The sequence below is a fragment of the Poecile atricapillus genome, chromosome 28 (genome assembly GCF_030490865.1).
Source record: "Poecile atricapillus isolate bPoeAtr1 chromosome 28, bPoeAtr1.hap1, whole genome shotgun sequence".
Taxonomy (NCBI): domain Eukaryota; kingdom Metazoa; phylum Chordata; class Aves; order Passeriformes; family Paridae; genus Poecile; species Poecile atricapillus.
The window spans coordinates 3468420-3495970 of NC_081276.1; the positions used below are offsets into that span (position 1 = coordinate 3468420).

General features: G+C 42.3%; 1 protein-coding gene across 8 annotated transcripts in view; it reads left to right on the forward strand.

Moving 5' to 3' along the window:
* Nucleotides 1–27551, forward strand: part of MYO9B (myosin IXB) — a 42047-nt gene that overhangs the window by 13551 nt on the left and 945 nt on the right. Inside the window, exons 4-42 of one of the 8 annotated variants that reach the window (XM_058858523.1) lie at nucleotides 2379–2473; nucleotides 3743–3805; nucleotides 3928–4027; nucleotides 4165–4265; nucleotides 4478–4607; nucleotides 5064–5153; nucleotides 5396–5512; nucleotides 5798–5932; nucleotides 7808–7929; nucleotides 8499–8640; nucleotides 8872–9067; nucleotides 10365–10440; nucleotides 10839–10928; nucleotides 11960–12070; nucleotides 13093–13132; nucleotides 13585–13707; nucleotides 14123–14203; nucleotides 14399–14509; nucleotides 15013–15135; nucleotides 15629–15778; nucleotides 15890–16056; nucleotides 16614–17558; nucleotides 18084–18150; nucleotides 18515–18645; nucleotides 19290–19447; nucleotides 19556–19734; nucleotides 20208–20306; nucleotides 20809–20985; nucleotides 21458–21499; nucleotides 22026–22137; nucleotides 22290–22360; nucleotides 22820–23012; nucleotides 23331–23459; nucleotides 24035–24140; nucleotides 24806–24937; nucleotides 25875–25998; nucleotides 26410–26457; nucleotides 26928–27067; nucleotides 27327–27454. In XM_058858523.1, coding sequence (XP_058714506.1) covers nucleotides 2379–2473; nucleotides 3743–3805; nucleotides 3928–4027; nucleotides 4165–4265; nucleotides 4478–4607; nucleotides 5064–5153; nucleotides 5396–5512; nucleotides 5798–5932; nucleotides 7808–7929; nucleotides 8499–8640; nucleotides 8872–9067; nucleotides 10365–10440; nucleotides 10839–10928; nucleotides 11960–12070; nucleotides 13093–13132; nucleotides 13585–13707; nucleotides 14123–14203; nucleotides 14399–14509; nucleotides 15013–15135; nucleotides 15629–15778; nucleotides 15890–16056; nucleotides 16614–17558; nucleotides 18084–18150; nucleotides 18515–18645; nucleotides 19290–19447; nucleotides 19556–19734; nucleotides 20208–20306; nucleotides 20809–20985; nucleotides 21458–21499; nucleotides 22026–22137; nucleotides 22290–22360; nucleotides 22820–23012; nucleotides 23331–23459; nucleotides 24035–24140; nucleotides 24806–24937; nucleotides 25875–25998; nucleotides 26410–26457; nucleotides 26928–27067; nucleotides 27327–27454 — 5344 coding nt within the window. Of the gene's footprint in view, nucleotides 1–2378; nucleotides 2474–3742; nucleotides 3806–3927; nucleotides 4028–4164; nucleotides 4266–4477; nucleotides 4608–5063; nucleotides 5154–5395; nucleotides 5513–5797; nucleotides 5933–7807; nucleotides 7930–8498; nucleotides 8641–8871; nucleotides 9068–10364; nucleotides 10441–10838; nucleotides 10929–11959; nucleotides 12071–13092; nucleotides 13133–13584; nucleotides 13708–14122; nucleotides 14204–14398; nucleotides 14510–15012; nucleotides 15136–15628; nucleotides 15779–15889; nucleotides 16057–16613; nucleotides 17559–18083; nucleotides 18151–18514; nucleotides 18646–19289; nucleotides 19448–19555; nucleotides 19735–20207; nucleotides 20307–20808; nucleotides 20986–21457; nucleotides 21500–22025; nucleotides 22138–22289; nucleotides 22361–22819; nucleotides 23013–23330; nucleotides 23460–24034; nucleotides 24141–24805; nucleotides 24938–25874; nucleotides 25999–26409; nucleotides 26458–26927; nucleotides 27068–27326; nucleotides 27467–27551 lie in introns of all 8 variants that reach the window. The other 7 variants (XM_058858530.1, XM_058858524.1, XM_058858526.1 and 4 more) reach the window with 7 other exon arrangements.

Consider the following 27551-nt stretch of genomic DNA (forward strand, 5'->3'; position numbering starts at 1 on the left):
AAAAACATGGTAACAGTCATTAAGTGTTACCAAAAAAACACCCACCCAAAATGTTACCTGACTTGGAACATTCTTTAAAAAGCTGTAGATGTTAAAGGCTCTTCTGAGGAAACCGATACATGAAAACTTTCCTAAAAACTGTTAATATTAGATCAGCTTTTGAGAATTTGCTTTGACTAAATACCAGACACATGAGATCATAAGAGCCTTTAGTTTTAAACTGTATTCATTGCTTACATGAGTAATCACTAAGAAAAGTTTTCAGGAAGCCTGAGTTATGGGATTCCTTAACTCTATAATGCCAAAAATATTTATTAATAAAAAACTGTTGCGGATGTGGCTGTACTGTGGTTTGGCTTCTTGGACAGAACTGGTGAACTGATAGTTCACTGGTGGCTTAAGGTGGAAAACTTTATAAAGTGTTTTCTGGGATCATTTTGCAAGTCCATTACTCTGCAGTCTGGCAAAGTTCACTGCAGCAGATTTCCCAAAGCCCAGAATGGGAAGTTGGACGATGTTTTGCAGGCAGCAGGAGCTGAGCCGCTGTCCTGGAGAGGAAGAGGGGTTTGATTTACTGACAATTCACTGTGCTGATGTCACAGGACTTTCACTGCGGGTTTGGCAACTGCAAGGAGCTGACCTGGATTTTATGCATCTATTAATATGCATATGCATGCAAAATGGGCTCTAAAAAAAGGATATCTGGGTGATACAGTGGTGGATAAATAAAATAAAAAAGAGATATTGGTGGCTGGGCTTTGAGAAATCTGTGTGGGGGTGCTGTTGGCACTGTAACATGTGTGGTGTGGTCTTGGAAAATCCAAAGCTGGAGCTCAGCCTCAGCCATCTGTGAGCACTTCTGGATACAAATCCTCCCTCTTCAGCCATCTGTGGGCACTTCTGGATATAAATCCTCTCCCTGGTGAAGCCTGTTGACTTTTCTGGAGTTGCAGCACAGTTACTCTGCACAGAAAAAACTCCTTGAGCTTATTCCTTTAGGTCAGGAATAACAGTTCTTTGAGGAATTATGGACATTGTCCCAGTCTATAGGAAGCTTTTCAGATCCTCTGAATGCAGATAGTGGTGGAAATCTGCTTGTGGGAGAGCTTGGAGAACCTGGTCTGGAATAAGTGGCCCAAAAGTTCCACTGCAGCACTGCTGAAACCCTTAAGGTACTTTGAAAAAACCAAAACCAGAAGAGAAGGGAAGACTTTCACCATACAGATAATGATAATGACAGTGTTCCCATGGAAATACCCCCTAACTGCATGTGTGCAGGATGGCTGGGTGTGCACACAGCTCTGTGCAATCATTTCACAAATCATCTCACAAGGGTTCTGTATTAGGGAGGAGGATTTCCTAATGGAGAATTTCATTGCTTGGAATTTTAAGAGGATATATCTGTGGCAGGAGATGATGGGATAGTCTGCCTCAAGCGGGGTGTTTTTGCAAGTAATTGCATTTTGCTGAGGTTTCCTTCTTTAGATGCTGTGTGGTAGAAGGGGTGACAAGTTTCTCTTGCCCTTGGAACACATAGTTAAGAGTTGATAAAGAAATTCCCAATAACTAATGGTACTGGACTTTTACATGTAAAAAGTTTCCTTTGTAGCTCTTAAGTGTGGCTCATGCAGAGGATTTTGTGTTATTTTGTGTATTAGCAGCTGTCAGAGGATTCATGATCTGATAGAAGAATTAGAGATGCACAGGGTTTGTGCCATATGTATTTTTTCTTTCCTAACACCTCATCATAAAACTCCATTTTTCAGCGTTGTGTAGCAGAGTAGCTGCCCAAGGAGTTGTTCTGTAAAACAAAATTTTTCTGCTTGTCCTTTTCCTGTTATTTTGAATACACAACTCTGAAAATTCCTGGGCTAACTTTATAAATAAGATATTAATGTTCTGTCTCTCTTGAAGAAAAGTTGTGCTTAACATGAGTTTTATTCGGTGGTAGCAATTAATGGAAGAATAGGATGTGGTTTGTGACTTTTGTATGGAAGAGTTGATTTCATGGTGGTTGGGCTGTCTTCACTTTGCTGAATGTCTTCTCTGAGGTCCTAATTGTTATTGAATGAGGCTGTTTTGCACTCTCTACCTGTGGTTACCTGTCCTGTACTCCTGGAAATATCTAAAAGTGTTATTCCCTTCCCTCGGTCCCACAAAAATTACTGCATAGGTAAAATAATAAATACATATAATTCTGTGAGGAACATGAGGGTTTCCTAGGCTGCCTTTTTGGTGTTTGTGTGCTGCAGTTCCCCCAGTATTCTGATTTATTCTGGAAGCCAACAGGAATCTGAACAATGAACAGAAGAGCTTGGGAAGCTTTGTGTTGACGTATTTAGTTTGATTGAAAATTAACTCATTTTGCTTTATTGCAGGCATTTGGAAATGCAAAAACAGCACATAACAATAACTCCAGTCGTTTTGGGAAGTTCATTCAAGTCAACTATTTAGAGAATGGTATTGTCCGGGGGTAAGTACAGGGTGAGCTGATTCTGGGGGTGATCTCTGTGCTTTTAGGGACTGGGAAGCCTCTGTTGTACATGAAATGCTGCCTTGTTGAAGCTCTGCTCATATGAGAATAGCTTGGTGCTGAGGAGTTCAAAATTCTGTAAACTGAGCTTTGTGGAATTGTGAGGTGATGCACAATATTCTGATTTTGCTGTACAGCTGGCTCAGGTTAAGAATCTGCTGCTGTATCTTTACCTTCATGCTAAATGAAAGCTTCTGCATAACACCCCTTGTCCCCTCCATTTTGCATTTAAAACCAACATCTGAATTTTTAAGAGGAGTGGAGAGAAGTGAAAAATATATTTGAGGAAGCCATTTTAAAGAAACAATTTAAACATCAGTTAGAGAGATAAAGAAGTCCATAAAATTACTTAATCAAATGTGTGTGTTTATATCTGAAGGTCTTAAAACATGAGCTATTTCATGCCTACATTTGCTGGTTCTGAGAGACTGTGTGGAGTGTCATGAGCAATCCCTGACCTTTATGCTCCAGTGTTTCTTTTCTTTGGATTTCTTCTCATTTGCAATAACGTGAGTGACTGGGAACTCGGTGCCACATGTGCCTTGAGTGTTATTCTGAACGAATTTAACATGTTTTCAGACCCAGTCACACTAGCTAAGGAGATTGGTACAATTTGAATACAGTTGTTTTGTCTTCATCCTGAAAAAAAGGTCCTCAAACTTTGTCCTCAATGATTGTACCCCTTGTCAAAGACTTGGAATTATTGTTTAGGTTACTTTCTCACCCTGGAGGGGGTTTGCTGGCTGGCTGGCTTCCATTCTGGGCTGATGTCTTCAATGACATAAAAACCCAGCAGAATTGTTGGGATGAGAATCAGGCAGATATCTGGGATATTTCTGGGGTCTTGCCTTGGTATGCCTTGTCAGATAAGTGTTTATCTTCTGGGATAACACATTGTTACCACTCTGTGGGTCTTGTTTCTGGTGGCAATTTTCATCAGCACTTTCCTTGCTTCGTCTGCCTGTTCTCAGTTATCTGCACTAAACCCCAGCACTGCAGAGTGATGTTCATTGGGTATTTCTTTGCTCCAGTCACAATATAGGGCCTACTGAAATTCTTGGTTTAGATTTAAGGTAGTGTCTAAGCTCTTCTCTTGCACATTTCAGTGCAGATCTCATTATCTGAACTCTCTTGGCATTTGCTGTCTAATGTTTTCTGAGGTCTTTTGGTTTTGCCCTCATGCTTATTTCATTTTCTGTGTCTCCTTAGGGCTGTGGTTGAAAAATACCTGCTTGAAAAATCTCGTCTGGTTTCTCAAGAAAAAGATGAAAGGTAAGAGAGAAATACAGTTTTACAAGAGAATTCAAATCAATGCAGCAGTTTAAGAGCATGAATTATATAGAATAAAAGAAAATCCACTATATTTTCATGAGAGAAATGTATTGGCTTTGCAGGAACTACCATGTCTTTTATTATTTGCTTCTTGGAGTCAGTGAGGAAGAGCGTAAAGAATTTCACCTCAAGCAACCTGAAGATTATTTCTACCTCAACCAGGTAATCTGTGATTTACCAATGCATTGCTAAGGGTTGTCTGTGTGTTGTGTCAGAGATGAAAGGGAGAATTGATTATATTGGGCTTTTTGTGATCTTTGGGTTTCACTCTTTGCCTTTTTTTGGATTTCTCTTTGCAGCATAACTTGAAAATTGAAGATGGGGAAGATCTCCGACATGAATTTGAGAGATTAAAACAAGCCATGGAGATGGTTGGCTTCCTTTCAGCAACAAAGAAACAGTAAGTGGAATTCTGTAAGCTTTTGTTACTGGCAGTTACTGTTCATGGGTTGCAAGGAGTAGTTGGGATCACATGTGGTTCTGTAGGGAACAAGGAGAGCTGAGTATTTGAGAGCTTACAGACTAATTCTTGAGGCAGAATTAGGTCTGCTAACCTGTTATAATGAACTCTCTTAAGGAAAATTCTGACATAATTCAATTTTTCTTCCTTAGAATCTTCTCAGTACTTTCAGCTATTCTGTATTTGGGCAACGTCACATACAAGAAGAAAGCCACAGGTCGGGATGAAGGGTTGGACGTGGGACCTCCTGAAGTGTTGGACATTCTTTCCCAGCTGTTGAAAGTAAAGTATTTCTCTTTAGCATTCATGTGTGATATACCTGTTTGTCATGTTCTACCTCAGCATTTCACTCAGATACCCCAATTGCTGTATCTAAATCTCCTTCATGAGATAATTTCTCTTGCGGGAGGGGAAACATGGAATTAGTGAGGTTTATTTGGGTTAGAGATGGAATATAATCTATAGCATGGAAATAGAGTTTGTTGACTCACCAATCACAGTGATGAGCAAGAATAGATTCAGTGTAGGTGTGTTCTTTGCCACCACAGGGAAACATCTGAATGAATGTAAACAGGATAATTTAAACAAGTTGTAGGACTTGTAAAGCTGCTGATGGATGATAAATGTGGCTGTTGTCAAAGAGCTTCTCTGAAGAAGTTGTATGTCCACTGCTGCAGTCAAATAACTCATTGGAGAGCTTGATAGTGACAGCAACTCTCGTTCTCTCTCGTTTTGAAGGTTAAACGGGAAATCCTGGTAGAAGTGCTAACAAAAAGAAAAACTGTGACTGCTAACGATAAGCTTATTTTGCCATATAGTCTCAATGAGGTGAGTAAAAGAGCACTTGTAGAGTGATTTTAAATAACTGAAACTTGCTTTTCTGGGTTAAAAAAGCTATTATGGTACACTTTCACCTTTTGTGAGGGATGGTTGGAAAGTTAGAAGTTTGAATTAAAGGCAAATTGTGGTTTTATTTCTCTCTGCTGGGACTGTAACCTGTGAGTGACACTAGTTTGAAACAGAAATGATTATTTTTTTAAACAAAGTTCTGAAGATTGTTTGATCTGCAGGCAATAACAGCTCGTGATTCCATGGCAAAGTCCTTGTACAGTGCTCTGTTTGATTGGATTGTTCTGAGAATCAATCATGCACTCCTTAACAAGAAGGACATGGAGGAATCTGTTACAGTAAGTCTCTCACTAAACCAAGCCTTTGCAGACAGTTGTGTGTTTGGACCCAACAGTCGATGCTAGAGATGATGTGTTGTGATATCTGGGATAAATTTTGATACTTCCCAAGCCCATGGTAAATCTCCTGGTAATATTTAATCATCTCTATTTTCACAGTAGACAGACCTATTAAATATTTAAAATCTTTCAGCACAGACTGCAGTGGTTTCTGGACTTTTTATCTCTTGGGGGTTAAGGCACTGTATGACAGATGGGTAACTAGATTTCCACATCTTCTTTTAGTGTCTGTCCATTGGTGTACTTGATATTTTTGGATTTGAAGACTTTGAAACCAACAGTTTTGAGCAGTTCTGTATAAATTATGCAAATGAGCAACTTCAGTATTATTTCAATCAGCACATTTTCAAATTGGAGCAGGTAAGAAACAAGAGTCACTGTAGTGAAAACTTTTTTTTTTATCAACAGTTTATGTATTATGCAAACTTAGCCTCTATTCTGCAAAACCCCATGGCACAATTGCTTGAATATTTCTGAATATTTTTATTTTCTGAACATCTTTACTTTTTCAATTTCTTCTTTCACTGTTGCTTGTTATTGTACTGATGATAGTGGGGTCTTTCTTTAGCAGGCTGGCACTAAGTTTCTGCTTGAGTGCAAAAACTAAGATAACACTCAGGTGATCCCAGACAGAAGTCAGCTAAAATTGTGAACTTTGGTATTGGAAGTCTGTAGGTGAGGGGTTGGATTCAGGTGTTTTTATTTTAATGGCTGGGAACCAGCTTCTCTTATTTTTCAGTCTGTAAGTATTTAATAACCAGTCTTTGCTGCTTCTCCCACCCACCTGCATTTAGGGGATACAATTCTGATCCTGGCAGTGGTTCTGAAATCCTGGCATGTGTTGGTGGACTTGTTTGCAGATGATGTCATTTGACAGAGTACTCTGAGTGCTGCAGGAGCCAGCAGATACTGTTCCTGGACTGGGTTTTGGAGGGGGTTTGCTCCAGACTTGTTTCTTTTCTGCTTTGTGCAGAAGTGTGGTTCTCAGGTCACTGCTGAAAGGAGTCATTCTCTAGTATGTGGTACTTTGTCAACAACTTTAGGCAAGCTTTTTAAAGAAAATAAAATTACCAAACATTCAAATTTTGTGTGTAATGTTGAGGTCCCTGTTTTGTAACTTAGGACAGAATTGGCTATCCAGGCTGGCTAGAGTAAATAGTTACATTGTCTTATTTTTCTTTTTTTTTCCTAATGCCATTTTTCCAAATAAGCTTAATCCTTGAATGACCCATTTCCTGTATCTCTTGCAGCCTGAGGGCCCTCAGGGGGATCTCTATATCTTTTTAAAGAATGGCTTTTTTGTCTGTGGAAAATGGCATTTCAGTTCTGTAATACGGTGTGCACTGTGTTGGGCAGACTGAATTCCACCTACTTAAAAATAATGCATTTATCATCATTATCATCTAGAACATAAGAGGTGCCTTTTGTGCTTTGTTAAACATAAAACTTATTTAATTTTCTGTGTAATTCTTTTTTTACTTTATCATTTTTTTACTTTATTACCTTATCATTAGCTTTTTCCTGTGGGTATTAAGAAAAGCTTTAAGAAAGCATTAGGAAAATCTGGTATTTTGCTTCTCTGTCTTAGTGGAAAGCTTGTCTTGTTGAGCATTTGAGGGTTTGTCACTATAGCAGAAGAGCTTCATGTTCTCTTGTCAGGGAGCTCCAAATGTTCTGAGCCTAAGCAATATCCATTGCTTCCTTAGGGAAGTTCTGATCTTGTGTAGGCCTTAACTGCCTGTTTTGCAACTTCTGTTATTTTCTCTGACGATGCAATATGAAAATTCTGGAACTTGATATTTAACTGTTCTCATTTCCCATAATACAAAAATTATGGAAGAGAAAATAGACTTGAACTCTTCTGTGTCTGCCCAGTTTTACTGGAGTGCTGTGGATGTAATGTCTGACTCCAGGGTCACAGGCTGCTGATTGCTGGGAAGGCAGAGCACAGCAGAACATTCCTTTCACAGCTTTGGTTTTGAAATAGTTTTACCCCAAACAGACCCTGATGAGTGACGTGCCTGAGGACCTTTGATCTGTGCCACTATGCCTGTTCTTCTGTTCTAGTTTATAAAGTCTCCTTATTTTTGTGTCTGTTGCCTGAACTAACAAACTCCACTTGCTGTAGCTGTCCAAGACTACATTGTACACTACACTGTATTTTAAGCACTTAAACCACAGGACATCAAAGGTCGGGGCACTGTACTGATAAGGGAATTTTCTTGAGCTGCACAGGAGGAATATAAGAGTGAAGGGATCACTTGGCACAATATTGACTATACTGATAATGTGGCCTGCATTCACTTAATCAGCAAGAAGCCAACTGGCCTCTTCTATCTTCTGGATGAAGAAAGCAAGTAAGCAACAAACATCTGCAAAAACATTGGTGGCAGGGGGAGGGAAGGGCTGTGAAAGGGAACAGAAATACAGCCCTTGAAAAAGAAGAGGAATGTTGTGGGAAGCAAGGAGTTATTTATGACTATGATTTACACTGGAGTTTGCTTCTAATGATTCCAGTATGCTGGTAATATACATTGATGCTAAAATTGAACTTTGGCTTATGCAAACTTAGGAACTTCCATGTTTGTGGCTTACCATGGAGCTGCGATTAAATAAAATGCATGTCTGTGAGTCTTTGGAGCATTAAGTAGCAAGTGTGGTAAATAGTTAATGTGGTGCTAACTAAATTTGACTGGTGAAGTGGGAGGAAACATTGATGTACACTTGAAAGCTCAGAATATTCTTCTGTGTGTGGAACTGCTTGTTTTGGGTCCAGAAATTGAGCCCACCTTTAAAATTCAAAGCAGGTGTAGAGATCTTGAACAATTAATACTTTCCACAAGCAGCAATTGGTGTTCATTCTGTCACCCTAATAAACATAACTGTATTTGAGAAAAAACTGATCTCTTTTGTCTTGTATTCCCAGTTTTCCACATGCCACCAACCAAACTCTACTGGCAAAATTCAAACAGCAGCATGAGGAGAACAAGTTTTTTGTTGGAACCCCAGTGATGGAGCCTGCTTTTATTATTCGCCACTTTGCTGGCAAAGTGAAATACCAGATCAAAGTATGTGGTAAATCTGCTGGGCACAAAAATAATTCCTTGCCTTTCTGGGAGTTTATTGTCAGGATGTAGAAAATTTGCTGGGAATGGGCTGGATCAGAAGGGTTCTCAGAGGTACTTTGGGTTTGCTTTTGGGTGGTGGTGATGGCTGAAGGGCAACCCTCACTGTTATTCTGAATAAACAAAACAGGGAGCTTTCCCAAGAGCTTGCTGTTCCATGTGCCTGTTTTTCAGGATTTCAGGGAGAAAAACATGGATTACATGAGACCGGACATCGTGGCTCTGCTGCGCAGCAGCGACAGCGCCTTCGTGCGGGAGCTGATCGGGATGGACCCGGTGGCCGTGTTCCGCTGGGCCGTGCTGCGCGCGGCCATCCGCTCCATGGCCGTGTTCGCCCAGGCAGGACGGGACAGGGCCCAGAAAACAGCAGGTGGGGCTGGGGAACAGCAGGGATGGAATGGGAAACGGCAGGGATGGAATGGGAAATGGCAGGGATGGAATGGGAAACGGCAGGTGGGGCTGGGGAACAGCAGGGATGGACTGGGAAACAGCAGGGATGGAATGGGAAATGGCAGGTGGGGCTGGGGAACAGCAGGGATGGACTGGGAAACTGCAGGGATGGAATGGGAAGCAGCAGGTGGGGATGGGGAACAGCAGGGATGGACTGGGAAACGGCAGGGATGGACTGGGAAACGGCAGGGATGGACTGGGAAACGGCAGGGATGGACTGGGAAACGGCAGGGATGGACTGGGAAACAGCAGGGATGGAATGGGAAACGGCAGGGATGGAACGGGAAACGGCAGGTGGGGATGGGGAGCGGCAGGGATGGACTGGGAAACGGCAGGGATGGAACGGGAAACGGCAGGGATGGAACGGGAAACGGCAGGTGGGGATGGGGAGCGGCAGGGATGGAACGGGAAGCAGCAGGTGGGGATGGGGAATGGCAGGTAGGGCAAAGGAAAGTGCTGCTAAAGCTGGGAAACTGCAGGTATGGCTCAGGAAACTGCAGGTATGGCTCAGGAAACTGCAGGTAGGGCTCGGGAAACTGCAGGTAGGGCTCGGGAAACTGCAGGTAGGGCTCGGGAAACTGCAGGTAGGGCTCAAAAAGTGCAGGTAAGGCATGAGAAAGTGCATGTATGGCACAGATAGGGCACGGGAAACTGCAGGTAAGGCTTGGAAAGTGTGGGTGTGGCTGGGAAATGGCAGGTAGGGCACAGGAAACTGCAAATAGGGCTGGGAAACTGAAGGTATGGCACAGAAAACTGCTCTGAAAACGCTTAATACTCTACAGTTGCTCTGCTGGCAGAATGAGTTTGTGGCAAAACTTCATCAACCAGACACCATCTTTGGTGCTAAAAGCAAACTGGGTATGGAAATGGTTTAATATTCACACGTGGAGGAGGTTGTCACTGTTCTTACCTGAGGTCATTCAGCTTTCTTCCTCCAGTCAGTGCAGCATTTCCAGCAGGCTGGGAAAGACTTGAAGGCCTGTTTGTGAAAGATGGGGGGTGATAGTTCTGATATTTTCATCTTATCATTAGTTTTGATCTTCTTAGACCTCTGTGAAGTATCAAATGAGTATTCAGAATTAACTACTAAATTTGAGCAGCTGCAGCTTCCTTTCTAGTAGAAGGGAGTTTGAGCAGCAAAGTACAGTGGTTTGTTTGGGGTTTTTTGCCTGCTCATATCTTTATCAAAATGCAGTTTTTTGGTTATTTGCTAACAGGAGTCATACGTCAAGGACCCAGAGTTCCCCTTGGAGAGCTCCAGAGATCGAATACGCCAATAGAAAAAGTTTATCGGTGAGAAACACATCCTTAACCCCTACAGGGAAAAGCTGAACTGCTGAGTTGGATTTTCATATATCAGATCTCATCTAGATCATTCCATAAGGAAAGCAAGTTTTATTTTTTCTGTCTTGTTTTCTTTGGCCTTTTTAATACCATCCAAACAACACTCTAGCTTATTTTGTGTAAGACCCAATGCCACCACATGTCAGGGACAACCTCAGTTCCATTTACCACTGGGTTTTTGAGTTCTCTGTGGTTGGTGTGTGCAGCTTTTAGCATTGTGTGCTCCTCTGCAGCCAGTCCAGGTCACTGAAGGGGGCAGAGGCAGGGCCAGTCTTACAGAACTGTACCTCTGTAGGGAGATTTGCCTTTCCATGGATATTTAGGCTTTGTACGTGTTCCTTTTGCAGCTGCTCAGTGCTCGATTTCTCATTTGATTGTTCTGAGGATTTCGATATAAATGCTTTTCAAGACATCATTTCTTTTTGTGAGAACAAGAAGTAAGTAGCAAAAGGCCTGAACTCCCAGGCCAGGGAGGCACATTTCCAGGACACAGTGACTTTCTCAGTGTGCTCTGGGTGACAGTGAAGCCTTGGAGCACTTAGAGTAGTGACTTCATCCTGCTTCCTAATTCCTGTATCCTGGACAGCCTCTGTCACTTGGGGAAACAAAGAACTAAATATCCAATTTGGGTGAAAGGATTGGTCACAGCTTACCAGATCTATTTCCTTGGGATATCTTAAATCTTGATATTCAAAAAAGTTCAGAGGTGCCCAGGGAAGTAACAACCCTGTGTAATAATGTTGCTGCCTCTGTGAGCAGCTCAGAATGGGGAGAGCATCTAAAAGTCAGAAGTGGTTCTTACACTTCTGTTATTTTTGGTTTGTGCCTCTCTGGAGAGTAAAGAAGGTAAGTTCTCTATGCCAGGATGCAGCACTTCACAAGCATAGTGCATGCTTGAAGAATGGAACATGCCACAAATTAAGGACCATCCCAGGCTTACTTTGAAAAGCTAAACATGAATAAGTTTGAAATGGAAATGAAAGCCAAAATTTCTTCAAGTATCCCTCTAAGAGCTTGTTTATAACTTACTTTTCTGATGTAAGTCTGTTTAAGTAGCCTCATTTTAATAGTCAAATCTCTCTATTAAAAAGTTTACTGTTGTTTATAAAGAAGCATATATCTACCTGAAAGGGTTCCTTGGTTTAACATCCTTCCTTAATGTCCTTGCCTGTTAAGTGCATTTTGCTAAATTTCCCTCCATTTTCTGGATTAATGGCTCAAGAATTTACATCAAAAGGTAGAACAGGGTGAGCCCTGGCAATTAAATTTTAGAGCACTGATGGAGTAGAAAGTGCTGACTTGTCATCAAAATCACTCATGTTTAGGAAAAAGTAGCCTGGGATTGACCTGCTACATTTTGGAGCACACTTGGTGATGGAACCTTTTGGGGTTTTAACTCCTTTTTTCCCCCTCTCTCATGGCTGTGTATCTCTGTTTGCCACCTGTGTTTTGCTGTGGATCATTTTAGAGACATGCATGAACAAATCATCGCCAGTATTAAAGGACTGCCCTGGCAGGGTGATGATCCCTGTGAGCTGCTTCGGTCCCTCAGTCAGCTTCAACACCGCTCCCACCTCCTGTGAGTGCTCTGGGTATTGCTTTGAAAATGCAACAAGAACCAAGCAGTTACTCCAGTCCCTAAAAATGATGTTTGTCCCAAATTTGTCTTTTGAAAAACACTAAAGACAATTAAAAATAAAACATCCCTTCTGCAAATAGGCTGTAGAGAACACTTTGTTGCTTCATTGTCGTAGCTGAAAGTTAAACCTACTTCTCATGTGAACTTTCTTTAAAAACCCCAAGTATGTAGTATGAGCTTGTTGCAAAATATTCAACAGTGAGATCTCCCACAAGGTGTGACAAATGTTTCCTGAAATTCAGGGTGCTGCTGGATATATTCCTGGGTTTAGAGTCCTTACAGCTGCAGTTCTGTGCATGTGTAAGGAAATGAATCTGTGCTCTGCTGTATAATAAGTAAATGTAAATTGGGTGGCTCAGAGCAGGAACCTGCCCTATATCACAGTTAACATGCTTAGAACCAGCAGGATGAGAACTGCAGCCTTCTTTCTGAGAGTTCCACTTCTTCACCTTCTGTGTGTGGATGAGAGCTGTGCCTGAAGTGTGTGTCCTGCTCAGACATTCCAGAGTTCCTGGTGCTGGGACATGCATTGTCCTTCTGGGAGCAGCTGGATGCTTTCACAGAGGTTCTGGTGCCACCAGCTGTAACTTCTGAATCAAGTATATTTATTTGATAGTGCCTTATAATGAGTTTAATGACCATACCCTTGCTAAAGATGCTCATGCTCCAGTAGTCTGTACAACAGTGCAGTTTGGAATAGCTTTAGCTTCAGAGGTAATGTTTCACTTTTGAAAGCTTCCAATACCTACAGAGTTTATTTGAGAAAAAAAAAAATTGTTCTTGTTGCAGAGCAGTTTGCATTTCTTGCATTGATCACTTGTGAGGCATGCATGAACACACCCTTGTGCTCATTTCCTTCTGTCCTTCACTTTGCCTCATAAATTGCACCAACTTATGGCTTGCTGAAATAATCAAAATCATGTGTATTTTTTTTTCTTAAATTATCTTTAATATTTTAACAGGAAAAGTAGAGGTGTCAAGCAAAAGCAGATCATTCCCAAGGTAACCAGAAAATTCAGATTTCTCTCGGGTTTGGGCTTTTTTGCACTGTGAATTTCATTTTGATTGACAGAACTCACTTCAGAACTGTTTTATAGTGTAGGAAAAATGTGTTATTTATCTAAGCTAAAAAATAGGTGAATGTTCATTTTAATAAGAATTGTTTAATTAGACAGATATGGAGATGCCATAAATGCATAATGTCATTTCGAAGTCAGGGAAGGCAAATGCAGTGATTTTGTGATTCCCCTTGTTCACCTTACACTCTTGGGATGGGACAGTGAAACAGCCTCACTTTTAAAAAAATGTTTTTTCCCAAAATAGAAATAATCATGAAATGTAGCATGCCATTGAATGTGGAACTCTGGGTTGCTGGTTTCATTCTGACTCTTTTCAGACAAATATTTCCCTTTTAGTTGAAAGACTTGCATTTTGTTATACAAACTTTCTTGTAGAACTTGCTGGATTCCAAATCTCTGAAGCTGATCGTGAGCATGACCCTGCACGATCGGACTACAAAGTCCCTTTTGCACTTGCACAAGAAGAAGAAACCCCCCAGCATAAGTGCCCAGTTCCAGGTAGGTGACACCTCAGGGCACAGGCCCTCCTGGCCTGATCTAGGCTGGAAAACAAAGTGGGTTTTATTCTTGGGGGTTTTTTGAAGTGGGGTTATTACTTGATTAAAGTCAGAGTACATTTTGAGATGCCATTTATGCCATGACGTGTGTCAATCCTCTGTACTGATCACCACTGTATACAGATCTCGTGCCACTGTGAGAACATATTCAAACCCTGCTTTAAATTATTTTGAGAAAAGCTAAAAGCAAATACCAAATACAGGGATGTGCTGAGCAATATGGGAGAATCTGTTTGGATTTTGTGTAGCCATCAGACCTGAAACAACCTGACTCCTGAGGCAGAAGCTGTCCTGCTGTTAAACACCACTCAAAATACTAATACCTGAAGAAAAACTTTGTGGCTGTTTCATTTCAGACTTCACTTAACAAGTTGCTGGAGACACTGAGCAGGGCTGAGCCATTCTTCATCCGCTGCATCCGCTCCAATGCAGAGAAGGTGAGGCTGCCTCAGAGCTGAGCTGCCTGCTGAGATCCAGGGCATGAGCCTTGGAATCCCTTTATTTCAACTTGTTCACTGTCACTCTGTGTGCAGGTGAAAGGTAACCAAGGTGTGGAAAGAAATCTGCTGTCCCTATGACAGCAGCTGGGCTCCTCAGGCTCTCAGTGGCTGTTTTCTGCTGATCTTTTACAGAAGGAGATGCTCTTTGATGAGAGCTTGGTGCTGCAGCAGTTACGGTACACGGGCATGCTGGAAACTGTGCGGATCAGGAGGTCTGGCTACAGTGCCAAATACACATTCCAGGTAGGGTGGGAACTGGAAGTGGTTGTGCTTTCAGGAACATCTGCTCTCTTCAGAAAACATGTCTTGTGTGTCTCTTCATAGGAGGCTCATGACCCTTGGGATGAGCTGTAAAAATGCACTGTAGTTTTGAGAGCCTCCATGGTAAAAAGTTGTAGTTAAACTGTTGTGAGTCATGTGCCAGTAAATTCTTCCTGGTTATGTGAAGGAAAACACTCTGAGTACAGTCAGTCAGTGCTGCACAGTGCTGTCTCCATGTGGGAATTTTAGTTTTCTGTAAAACACTCCGTGGGGGTTTAGAGATCACATCCAGGTGATCTTTCCCGTTAACACGAGGCTGACTGTAGCCTGCATTTTATGTGGAAAAATAGCTCAGTTTGGAGTGAGAGGTATTTTCAGATCTCTGTAGCTTAAGTGTCTTAAATAGAATTCTATTTTGGAGCTAAAACTCTAAACTTGGTAGTTTTCTTCTAACTTTGGTCTCTTGCTGTCTCTGCTTTTTACAGGAATTCATTGACCAGTTTCAGGTGTTACTACCCAAAAATGCCAAAGCCTCCAAGGAAGACATTTGTGCTTATTTGAATAAACTCAAACTGAATGAAAACTACTATCAAATAGGGAAGACCAAGGTCTGTGAAACTTTCTGTAAGGCAGTAAGAAGCTCTGTTGTACACTGAAAAATTCAGTGCAGTTAGTTTACAAGTGTTACTCTTCTTTGCTTTTTGTACCTAAATTGGCTATTTTAACTCTTGCAAGTGGTGACACAGAGGTTATACTTGACCCCTGGGTTTTGATGCCAACCTGGTTTCTTGACTACAGTACAAATCCATGTTATATAGATACTGTTTGGGAAATCGTTGCTATTGGCATTTGTCAAACAGGTCAGTGTTTGCATTTTAGGAGGGTTCTGTGATTTGAAGGCTGTAAGAACAGGTGTAAGTTTTAGAATCCAAACTCTGAAATTTAAAAGGACTTTTATTTTTGGGCAAGCTGTAAACTTTGAGCAAGTTGTCAAGGTTTGGTGCAGTGGTACCAAGCCATTGCCTCATCTGTTATCGCTCCAGTGGGGGCTGAAAGGTTCCTGTTAACTGCTTCTTGATGAACTTTTCTCTAACTGAACAGGTTTTTATGAAAGAGGCTGAAAGGCAGATACTACAGGATACACTACACAAAGAAGTGATCAGGAAAATCATCCTCCTTCAGAGCTGGCTCAGGATGGTTTTGGAAAGGAGACGTTTTCTCAGGATGCGGCAGGCAGCCGTTGTTCTACAGGTATCTTTGAGAATTGCTGACCTTATTTTCCTAATAAACAAACAAACTCTGTCATGTAACGCTCCCCACCTTGAAGTGTCCCTCCCTGACTTTGGAAACCTCCCTTTGCAGGCGTGCTGGCGCTCCCGCTGTGTCAGGATGGCTCTGCAGAGGAACAACGCTGCCATCGAGATCCAGGCGGCCTGGAGGCGGCACCGGCAGCGGAAACGCTTCCTGCAGCTCAGGAGGAGAGTTTGTCTCCTGCAGGCCCTGCTCAGGGGGCACCTGCAGCGTAAGAGGTAAAGGGGAAGGAGCAACGTGGTATGAGAACATCCATTTAATCACCTGGCTTCACCTGCCAAGCTCAGTTTGTGTGTTGGGGTGACTTAGTAAACAACTTGGTAAACTGTTGCCCAAGGAAGTTGTGGCTGCCCCTGGACCCCTGGAAATGTCCAAGGCCAGGTTGGGTGGGGCTGGGAACACCCTGGGATAGTGGAAGGTGTCACTGCCCATGGTAGGGGGATGGGAATGAGATGATCTTTAAGGTCCCTCCCAACTCAAACCATTCTGGGATTATATGAACTTTAAGGTAGTTACTCCATGTGATATTTCAGTCAGTATCAAGTGGTCAGTGGAGTGTGGACACTGTGTAAGTTCTCAAGACCTGAGCTTTATTCAGCTGAGCTGTTGTGGTGCTGCCAGTCCTGACAAGCAGACACCTCCCTGCAGTCCCCCTGGGACTGGAGGTGTAATTTGGGTCTGTATCACTATTTGGGCTGCATTTAAGCAGTTGGTGGTTTTTTTTGGACCCCTGGGCATTAAGGATTTGTTTTTTTATGTTAAAAATTCTTAACAGATACCAGAAAATGGTTCTAGAAAGGCAGAAAGCTGAAGAAAAGCAGAGAGAAATGAAGGAAGATGAGGACAAAGAGGATGATATGAGCAAGGATGAGCAGAGTGAACCAGCAACAGATGAGCTGCCTGTGAAACACGAGTCAGAGTCAGATCAAGCTGTTGAGGATGGAGATCATGCTCAAAATGAACAAGCTGAAAACCTGAGCTCATCTGAGAAAGCCACGTTACCCCAGAAGCACACGATGGAGGGCTCGGAGAAAGTAACCAACAGCCGGGAGAAGCGGGAATCCCGTCGGCAGAGGGGGCTGGAACACAATGACTTGCAGAACAAGCATGTGCTCCTCTCCTTTGAAGGACCATCCGTGCTGTGCCAGGAGGAGCAAACTGTTTCTGAAGAGGCTCTGGAAACTGCTCCAGAGCTAGAGAAATCCACAGCACAAGAAGATAACGCCCTTCAGGGAAGCAGTGAGGGAGAGAAAAGTCCAAGCAAAGAAAAAACTCTTTCAGACATTCCACCATCAAGTGAGATAAAAGAAAGCGGTTCTGTTCCTGAGCAACCACCTGGATCACAAGCAGAGGACACGGCAGCTGAGAGAATGAAAACACAAGGGAAGCAAAATAACCAAGTAAAAGGCAGCCAAAGCTTTACGTGCCCTGAAAGGCCGACAGATCTTGCACTGAATGTTCGTAACACACTGTCTGCTACTGGCAGCTTTCAGGGCCCTGCTGACTGCTGGGCAGATAAAAACAGGCGGCAGAGGGCAACCAAAGACCTGGACAGCCCCACTTCTGCAATCCAGAGATATGTGGATGACCCAGAGAAGCTAAAGTACAAGAGAGAGAAGTGGAAAGGAAAGAGACAGTCTGATGCTGGCCAGAATGATGTGCTGAGTCAGTCTTTGGATGGAAGGATATGTGTGGATAAGTCTCCTCAGGATCAGCTAGAGTAAGGGCAGCTTCCTTTTTTTCACTTCACAGAAAGCAGATATCTGTAATGTTTAAAAATCAGTGGAGAACTCCTGAGGGCCTGTGCATTTGGGCCACGTTATGGGGGCAAATAGAGTTGTGAACAATTCCTGTTTTCCTTGGCTCCCAGTCCTGCATTGAATTTGCATAGGCAGAATGTTTTCAGAAGCTCACAAAAGATGCAAACCCTGCCTGGCTGTATTAAAATGGAGAGTCAGGGCATTAGTTGAAATAGTGTCTGGAGTTTATTTTCATGTATCTTTTACCCAATGAAAACAAGGTTTTAGTGACCTGCAGCTTGCAAGCATCATCCTTCTGATATGGGAGGAAATCTGACATTCCCATGGTTTTTCACCTCTCCAGTATATTTTGCATTTAAAAGTAAATTGCAGGGGCTGATCAGGGTTCTGACTCAGATGTAGTGTTGATATGTCAGTTATTTAAAGGATGTGAAAAGGCCACAGACTTTTTTAAAACATATATTCTGAAACTCATCTTACTACAGGAAGAAGGGGAGCTCAGTTTCATTAAGTGACCTCTCAACTTTGGCCCAGACTATTGCCATGAACCAGGTACTGATGCTATTGTGCATATTTATACTTAATTATCATTGTTTATAAATATTAAAGATTTGTGAATAATTGTCTATAGTGTGTTTCTGTGTTCCTTCAGGTTGATTTTCTTTTTGCTTGATACCCATGTAAAAACAATCATCAGGAAATATTATACAGTAATTTGAAGACCTGATTTTAAATAAAAATCTTTGATTCTTGATCAAAGCATTAAATATATTTGGCTCTTGTATTGGGAAGCTAATATCTATTGGGTAAATTGTTTTGTCTTGATGAAGCAAACTTCACCATTCTAGCTTTTAGAACCATTTAAAGAATCTGTGTCACTCAAAATGCAGTTTTTGATGATTCCTTTCTCCTGTAGCAATCACCAGATCCAATAGAAGAAGAAAAAAGCAACAAGAAATATCCTGTGCAGAAGAAACCCAGTGACCACTTCCCTACCTTGGACTCAGCCGTTCCTGTGCAGCCAGCGAGTCAGCAAGGGGATGCCAAGTATGGGCTGTGTGTGTGACTGGCCTGTCTTTGAGAAAATGAAAAAAAAAGAGATTTTCCATTGGTACTTGAGTTGGGCACCTTGAGACTGTGATTGTGGAGGGGCACAAGTTGGCATCAGCTACATGAGTGGCTGTGTTGCTGGTTCATGTTGCTCTGAGCATGATATCTGACCCTGCTGAGGAACAGATTCTCTGCTTCTTGCATAACACTTTCTGTGAACTGATTCTTTTTAAAATAAGAACCAACTTACAGCTGGGATTAAAGGTTCATGTAGTGTAATACAACACCAAGAGAAAAGCTGAAGAACCCAGCAAGCGTGCAGTGCTGCTTCTCTGGCCTGCTCCAGCCTCTGGCATTCTGCAGCCCAGGGACTTTATCAGCCACAAGTGATGTTTTGGATATGTGAGGTGTTGTCTGTGTATGCTGAAGGTTGCTCTCTGATCTTGTAAATAGCAGAAACTCCAGGAGTGCTTTCACATTGTCTTTCCTTTTTTTGTGCTGCTCAGTTTTTCTGCAGGTTGGGCCTTAAATAGTCCCCATAGTTGTAAATCCTGTTGTGGGTTATTGTTAAGAGCCTGTTCTTGTGGCAGAGCCAGCTTCCATTACTAATGGGACTGACTTGTATCTGCTTTTGTGTTCAGGTCGGCTTTCAAAAGCCCTTTGCGTAGACTTTTGGGAAAAAAGCCAGACAAGAAAATTGCAAAGGAGAGTTCTGATGTGATTGAGGAAGGAGATGGCCTCTCCCTTGTATCTTGTGTCCTCTTTACAGACACAGGAGGAGCCCAGAAAGTTTCAGAAGGTGAGTTAGGTGATTTAACCCTCAGCGCAGTGAGTCTTTTCTGCAAGGAAACAAATGCTGCAGAGTTCCCTCACCCTGCTTGAATGTAAAAATCCATTTCTTTGGCAGGTTCTTCAGGGCAGCCAAGCCGCCCCCAGGCTGGGAAGGAGAGCAGCAAAGCAAAGAAGAACAGAACCATAAAGATCAGCAAGATTTCGAGCGTGTCCCAGAACTGGCGTGCGTCCATGGTCCGGGAGATTGCAAATGCCAATGAGCTGAAACACCTGGATGAGTTCCTCCTAAACAAGGTGAAAGGCTCCTAGCCATGATAAAATTCAAGTCTTTGTTCACTGTTTGTGTAGAATTTTTAAGCCTGTTGGTCTAGGTGCAAGTTTGTTATAATCTAAAGCAAAAGGAAATTGTTTGGATGGTTTGGCTGAGTTAGGTCTGCATTAGGGCCCTTCCTATTTTTTTCCTCAAGTCACTGAATGCATAATATTGCATTAAATACAATACAGGGCATTCATGATAGTTCTTTGTTTACAAATGAGTGGGCAGCAAAACTTGTATTAAAACAACAGAGAGGGTTGTAAGTAAAGAGAGAATTCTCTAAAGCCCAACTACCCGACTCCCCTGTTTTGTATCACCAGCACAATGCATTAAAAAGTGTTGTTTTAAATAATTGGAATGGTCACAAATGACTAAGCCCAGCCACTGAAGCTTAACTCTGTTCAGATGTTCTTTTTTTAACAAAATCTGATGCAGATGTATTTTTTTCTAGATCAATGACCTACGCTCCCAGAAGTCTGGTGTTGAATGTTTGTTTTTTGAAGCCACAGAGAAGTTCAGAGGAAACATCAAGACCATGTACTCTGCTCCTGTAAGTAGTAAGTCTCAATAAAGGAAAGTTGGCAGGCAATAAATGAAATGAGTGTGCAGGTTAAAGTCTTGGCCTGCAGCTCTTCAACAAAGCAGTTCAGCAATTCTCAGGATAGAATTCAGAGCTGAATGTTAGACTCATTTTACAGTTCTGTAATCTCAAGCAGCCTGCTTTGTTTTCCTTTTCTCATTCACTCAGCCATAAATTTATTTTTAGAAATGGATGGATTTTGCTGTCTTCAGCCTCTTAATGCTGCTGTGTTTAAACACCAAAGAGAGGAGCCAACAGCTTTTCCAATATTCTTCTGACACTGCTTTGTGTCAGCCAAGTGCTGTTGGACAGTGCAGGAGGGAAGTGTGTTAACTTGTTTCTGTCATGGGCTGTTATCTTTGACTTTGATCATGGCTGTGCTTTTTCACCTCTGAACTTAAGTACATGAAAATATGAAACTGTCTCAACAGTATCAAAAAGAAATTCCTGACAAGTATTTTTCCTTCTTTAGAACGGACAAATCCATGTTGGCTATAAAGATCTGGTGGAAAATTACCAGCTCCTAGTTACAAACCTGGCCAAAAAAAGGGAAGAGAAAGAAGTCAAGCTGGTTTTGAATCTCTTTCTATCCCTTCTGGATGAATTCATCAGAGGATATACAAAGAAAGAGGAATCTGAGCAGCCCAAGGTATGAAAGTTACTCTGTTTATGGGATGGTGAAACACTGTTGCTCTCTTAACATAAGGGACCTGTGTTACCTCAGAAACCTTTTCCATGGCATTCTTTTTTGTTTGGGAAATGCTTGCCATACACACAACATGTGTGTAACAAATTCTGATTGCTGATACACCTTTATGGAATTGTTAATTTTTTAACTTAATATTTTCAGAATCTGAAAGTGTGCATTTTCTTTGGTGAAAACATAGGAGTTCTCTGGAGGTTTGAGAGATGGAGTTGCTTTGTCATCAGGCAGTGAGCTCAGTTGGTTTTTAGGAAGTTGATAGTGTGAGCGCAGACAACCCTCAAACCAAGCTGAAGCTGCAGGATAGTGTCTCGAATGTCTGGAGGTGAAGTAAAGTCTGGGAAACTCAATAGGGGGAAAAAAAGGAATGGAATTTCTGAATTTCAAAGACTAAGACCGGTTTTGTTTCCCTCTGCAGCAAACCAAAGCTCAGAAGAAGAAACGGAAACAAGATCGTGCAGTAAGTGCTTTCTTTTTGCAATAATCCAAGTCCTCAGGTGCACTCACAGAACACAAACACCCTTTGAAGAGCTTGATTTTGTACTGATGTTCTGGTTTGTTTTGCATGCTCATTGACTTTCTTTTATGAAGATGTAACAATATAAAACTGGTTTTCACAAAGCAGAGATCTTGCTCATGCAGTGATAGGTGGTACTCCAGCATTTTCTTGCTTGTCCATAGCTTCTTTTAGAGTCTGAAGGCTTTCTCAAGCATGGGTTGTATAAAAGAAAACAACTATTGAATTTTAATAACAAAACTCTAGCACTTGTGTTAGACTGATGAACTTTAAGGCAGCAAGTCAATTATGAAATATTCCAGCAAACATGACTGCCTTAAGGCGAAATTTGGTTTCAGGGTGAAAGCTTTCAGCTGTAATTGTAAAATAAAAGGTGAGAATCTACGATAGAAATAATAATAATAATAATAATAATAGTAATTTTTAAAAGGCAAAAAGAGTTCACTGATTCCTTGCTGTCTCTCACTAGATTGAAGAGCACAATGGCCATGTGTTCACAAGCTACCAAGTGAGCATCCGGCAGTCGTGTGAGCACTGCTCCTCCTACATCTGGCCCATGGAGAAAGCCTGTCTGTGCAGTGGTGAGTGAACACACCTCAGGTGTGCAGACTGCTGGTAGCTCTGGCTGCTACAGGTGGGCCTTGGTGAATAGGCCATGTACAGAGTGGGTAATTCAAGATGCAAAGTGTTTCAATGTGATTTAGATGCTTGTAACAATTGCTTCTTTCTCTAGTCTGCAAGCTGACTTGTCACAAGAAGTGCATGTCCAAAATCCAGAGCAGCTGTACCTCCTGTGGGAAAAAGGTAAGGCCCGTAGATCTGTGATGGGGTTCTGTGGTACCAGAATTGGTGCATGCAAATGCTGCCTTTATTTCTCAGCAAACGAACAGTGAATGTCCAGGCACTGAATAAAAATTGCTTAAAGAGTTTCCTCCTCTGTCTGCATGTAGTCACAGAGGAACCCTGCACTTGCAGAAACAGAGCATTTTCCTAGGAGGTGATGCTTGAGCTAATTTAGGAACCCTTCTCACAGTGTGTGTGCAGTGTTGGCCAAACTAATAAAGAAATCCTGCAATGTGAACCATAAAGGCTCTTCTGCTGCAGCTCAGGAAACCTACCTTATGATCAAAGGCATGTAGCAGGCCAGAATAAAACACTCAGCTTTAGTTTCTGGAAGCATAAGGCAGTTGTAGCAGGAAGCCATGGTGTTTTCTAGCTTGGGAAGGGGAATTCACAGTGGGATCACACCTGTGTCAACCGCAGAGCGAGCAGGACACGGAGCCCCGGCACTTCGGGGTGTGTGTGAGTGCCCTGACCAGCGAGAGAAACTCTGTCCCTGTGGTCATGGAGAAGCTGCTGGAGTACGTGGAGATGCACGGGCTCTACACAGAAGGCATCTACAGGAAATCAGGATCAGCAAATCGGATGAAGGAGCTGAAGCAGTTGCTGCAAGAAGGTCAGGCAGTGTTGTCCACCCTTTGCATTTCATTGCATGATATCAGTTTTCCCTGTAATTTTCTTCTATCTGAAAGTATCTGTCACATCTTAGTGTTTAAAAACAGCTTTTTGCTGACTGTGCAGGCTGTATTATTTTTGATGGCTGCCTAAGGCTGTTGAGTACCTACAAATTACTGTCTTTTACCTATTTTTAACTTCTGAATTGCCAGTTGGGCTCTGTAAACGGGAATTTTGAATGTTTCTAATCTTATTTCTATGGGATCTCATTGTATGCATCAAAGGATTCAACTGCTCTAAATAAAACATTTCTTTTCAGACCCAAACTCAGTGAAACTGGAGAATTACCCTATTCACACCATCACAGGGATCCTTAAGCAGTGGCTGAGGGAATTGCCAGACCCACTGATGACCTCAGCACAGTACAATGATTTTCTCAGAGCTGTAGGTAGGTTTAAAAACCATTCTCTAAGCATTTCTTTTTTACCTCATTGTGTCCTTGGGAAAAGAAATTCTTAAGTTGCTCATGCTGACTAAACAGCTCCTTCCAGTGCACTTACAACAATGATTGCAGACATTTTACATAAAACACTTTCCAGGGAAATTCTCCTCTAGCTTACTTGATCTTGCTTCAGTGTTCTTTTTTTATTTTTAATGTGTAACTTGCAGCTGCTCTTTTAAAAACTGTATAAGCATGTGAATAAGTTTTCTTTCAGGCAGGGTTTTTCTTCTTGTTCTGAACCAGATCTGAATATACAGACACTTTAAAACCCTAGATTCTTCTAGCTTCAGTGGGATTAGGGCACCCTAGACAGTGTTGGAAGTCTTAGTGTGTCACTTGATGCTAACAGCAGCAGCATCTGAAAATACAAGATAATTGTAGTGCCATGAGAGGTACTTTAACACTCAGATATAACAGTTGCTAAATTAAATGACAGTAGGACTTACCAGAATTTAGGAATTCGTAGCTTTCCACTAGCCTTGCACACCAATTACAATCTTGTGTTTTCTCCCTTTGTGCAGAACTGCCAGAGAAACAGGAGCAACTCTGTGCTATTTACAGTGTCCTGGAGCAGCTCCCACAAGCAAATCATAATACCTTGGAACGACTCATCTTCCATCTTGTCAAGTAATGAGTTTAATTTCTTCATTTGTAGAGAAACTGTGATTCTGAATGCTTCTTGGAAGCTTTCTAAACTGTTAAACACCTTCAGTCTCAGTGTGGGGATTGTGCTGCTGGTTTAGAAATGAAAGCTGGTAGTTGTGCTTATGAGTGTGGTTACTTCCACCACCTGGTGTATTTGGATCAAACCAGGTAAGAACAACTTTGAAGACAAGATGGATCTTAAAGCCTTGGTGAATCACCCAAGCACCAAGATTTAGACAGAGGGGCTTGTAATGAACTGAGGATGAACATATGCAAGTCCCAGGAGCAGGGATAAATGGTGCTCATAAAGGGGCTGCTCTTACCCAGGGAACCTGAGGACTTTCCAAGCAGCCCTCTGAGCATGGGCAAAAGGGATTTTTGAAGAGAAGACACTGAGTCACCAAACATACTTTTGAGAAGCCACCAGACTAGCTTAACCTGGGTGACTCCCTGATCCTTTGATACATGAAACGTTGTCTGCTTAGTAGGTACGAGATAACTGTAAAACTTCTTTGGACTGCTGCACGTACTGAGTGTCCAAGAGGCCTCCTTGTATGTTATTTGGAAACTCTGGCTAGGTGTGATCAGGGTGTTTGTATTCTAGCAAGGGCTGCTTAAAATCTCTTTTCCTGGATGTTGAATTTCAGAGTGGCTTTGATAGAAGATGTGAACCGCATGTCCCCCAATGCCTTGGCCATCGTGTTTGCTCCATGCCTCTTGCGCTGTCCTGATACCTCTGACCCCTTGACCAGCATGAAGGATGTTTCAAAAACAACCATGTAAGTTTTGGCAGTAGTGTTTTGGAATGGGATGGAAAGTCAGTACCACTACCTGTATTTGTTACAACTTTATTCATATCAAGCTGAGAAGTTGAGGTTCAAGAGCTGTTGAATTCTAGCTCTGCTAGTGCTGCCAATTCCTACACCCCTCTCAGACCTTCCACCTGTCTCCATTTTTTACTAAGCATAAAGTAGGATGACTTAAAAGTTTTAACTTGTTTTACATCAAGATAATCTGTTTTTCAGAGGGCTTGTACTCTAATTGTCTATTTTGCTGAGATACAAGGCATAATAAAACAATACAATATAGAATTAAGCTGTCTCCTGCATATTTGGAACCCCCGATGATCTCTTCTGCATTGATCTTTGAATTGAAGAAGGTTCTGTCCTTGACCCTCTCTGTTCTCACCCTCCAGCAGCTCTGGCTGTGAGAGCCCCTCACCATCCTCACTGCATGGCTGGCCGTGCCTCTGCCTCCAATGAAAACAGAGCTTGAAAAATGACAGCTTTTTGTAGCTTCATACTGACCCCTGGGGCCATAGAGGTGGAGAAGGGCAGTTGCAGGCTCGTTGTGTCTCTGCCAGCCTGTGCCAGCACAGGGACAACAGGTAGAAGCAGCAGGAGCTGTTGGCAGCCATGGTAATGTCTGTCTGCTCACCACTGTGTACAGCCAGCATGGGAGGCTCTGGTGATCCCAGGAAGAACATGTGCCATTACCTGTCACCATTACATGTCCTGTTGTGCCTGCTGTGTTGGACTCCTCACCCCGTTACCGTGCAGTGCTGCTGTGAGGGGTGGGCTGGGACACTGCGGTCACACTCCAGCCACGTGTGTGTGACAAACACCCCCAGGCCAGGAGCAGCATCTCATCCCACCATGGTTGTTTCAGAACCTTCAGGGTATGAGGCAGCTAAGTAAGCTCTTGCCTTTCTCCCAGGTGTGTGGAGATGCTCATAAAGGAGCAGATAAGGAAGTACAAGATAAAAATGGAAGAAATCAATCAGCTGGAAGCAGCAGAGAGCTTTGCTTTCCGACGGCTCTCATTGCTTCGGCAGAACACAGTAAGCATTGAAATAAAACACCAACTTCTTGGGGAGGGAGTGCTACTTATCCTGTCCATCCATTCAGTGAGTCAAAACTCATTTGGAAAAAAACAACTGCCCAAAGCTGTAGGTAGGAGCTAAATATACAGCTGTACTGTAGTTCTGATAAATGAAGGGTGCAGGGGTGGGAATCTGCTTTTGTACTGGTTAAAATCTGTTACCATGTAATTCTGTCAGTGGAACTAATATTGAGTGTCTGATATGGCAAAAGAGTTCCTTTGCTCCAGAGATGGCTGGTGTGCAAAAATGTACTGCGTTCTAGGAGGGAAAATACACTTACTCTTTGTTTTTGTTATACTGATTAATACAAACCAAACTATGTCTGTTCAGAGGCTGCATATAGTGAATTTGGTCTCCATCTCTCTCTAGCTCTGGCCTATAAAACTTGGGTTCTCTTCTCCTTACGAGGGGAAGCTGGTATGTACAACTGCCTAGCTCTAGTGCATGGGTTTTTCTTATGGTACTCTTGCATGACTAAAGTGCTTACACGGGTTGTAACCCAGTTTTAAACATTCTTTTGAACCATCAGGACTGCATGTACTGGTGCAATTTCCTCCCCAGACTGCATGCAGGGCTGCTGGCCTGTTCTGTCATCACCTGGTATTTTATAGACACTGTATGTAACTTATATTGGATGTAATAATATTACTCATTGAGTGATTACTAAAACTAAGCTAAGCCATCAAAAAAAGGTAACAAAATCCTGGAAATCAGGCAAACGGGAAATTTTCTCTTACTTTTTGAAACATTTGTTTGGATAACTAACATCTCTTTATCAATTCCATCAGCCTCTCCTTTGACCTACTCATTTGTCTTCCACTCTGAAACTTGCAGACGGGTGTAGTTGCTTGTGACTGACAACTGTTACATGTAAATCTGTCTTGCAGAGTAAAAGCTCTCAGGTCAAAGGAAATGACAGTGGCACCTCAGAGCTGGACTCGGTGCACGAAGAGGAGGATGTTTCTGAAGCCAACAATCGGGAGAAGGAGATTCTCATTGATCGCATACAGTCAATAAAAGAAGAAAAGTAAGTCCCCCTTTACCTGGTCAGGCCATGCCCTCTGCACTTGGAGGCAACACAGGCAGTAGAGCAGGATACCTTTTGTCCAAAAGGATCTAACTCTGTTCTGTAGGCCTTTTTGAGGGAGGGTAAAAGAAAATATGAAGCCCAAGCTGAGAAAAAAATACCATGAGCATTAATAGTTAATGACTACATGCTTTACCTCTGAACATAAGCTGTGTGAAGGTGCTTGTGTCAGAGGTGCTGCAGCCTGTGTTTGATGCAGGGAGGACATCACTTACCGCTTACCTGAGCTTGACCAGCGAGGCTCTGATGAGGAAAACGTGGACTCGGAGACCTCTGCGAGCACAGAGAGCCTGCTGGAGGACAAACCAGGCCGGATGGATACCGAAGGTCAGTATTAAGGTAGTAAGTGCTTTTTTATTATTCTACATCTTTCACTTCATACAGCCAGGTGACCAAACATTCTCTGGTCACAGTGGCTCGTATC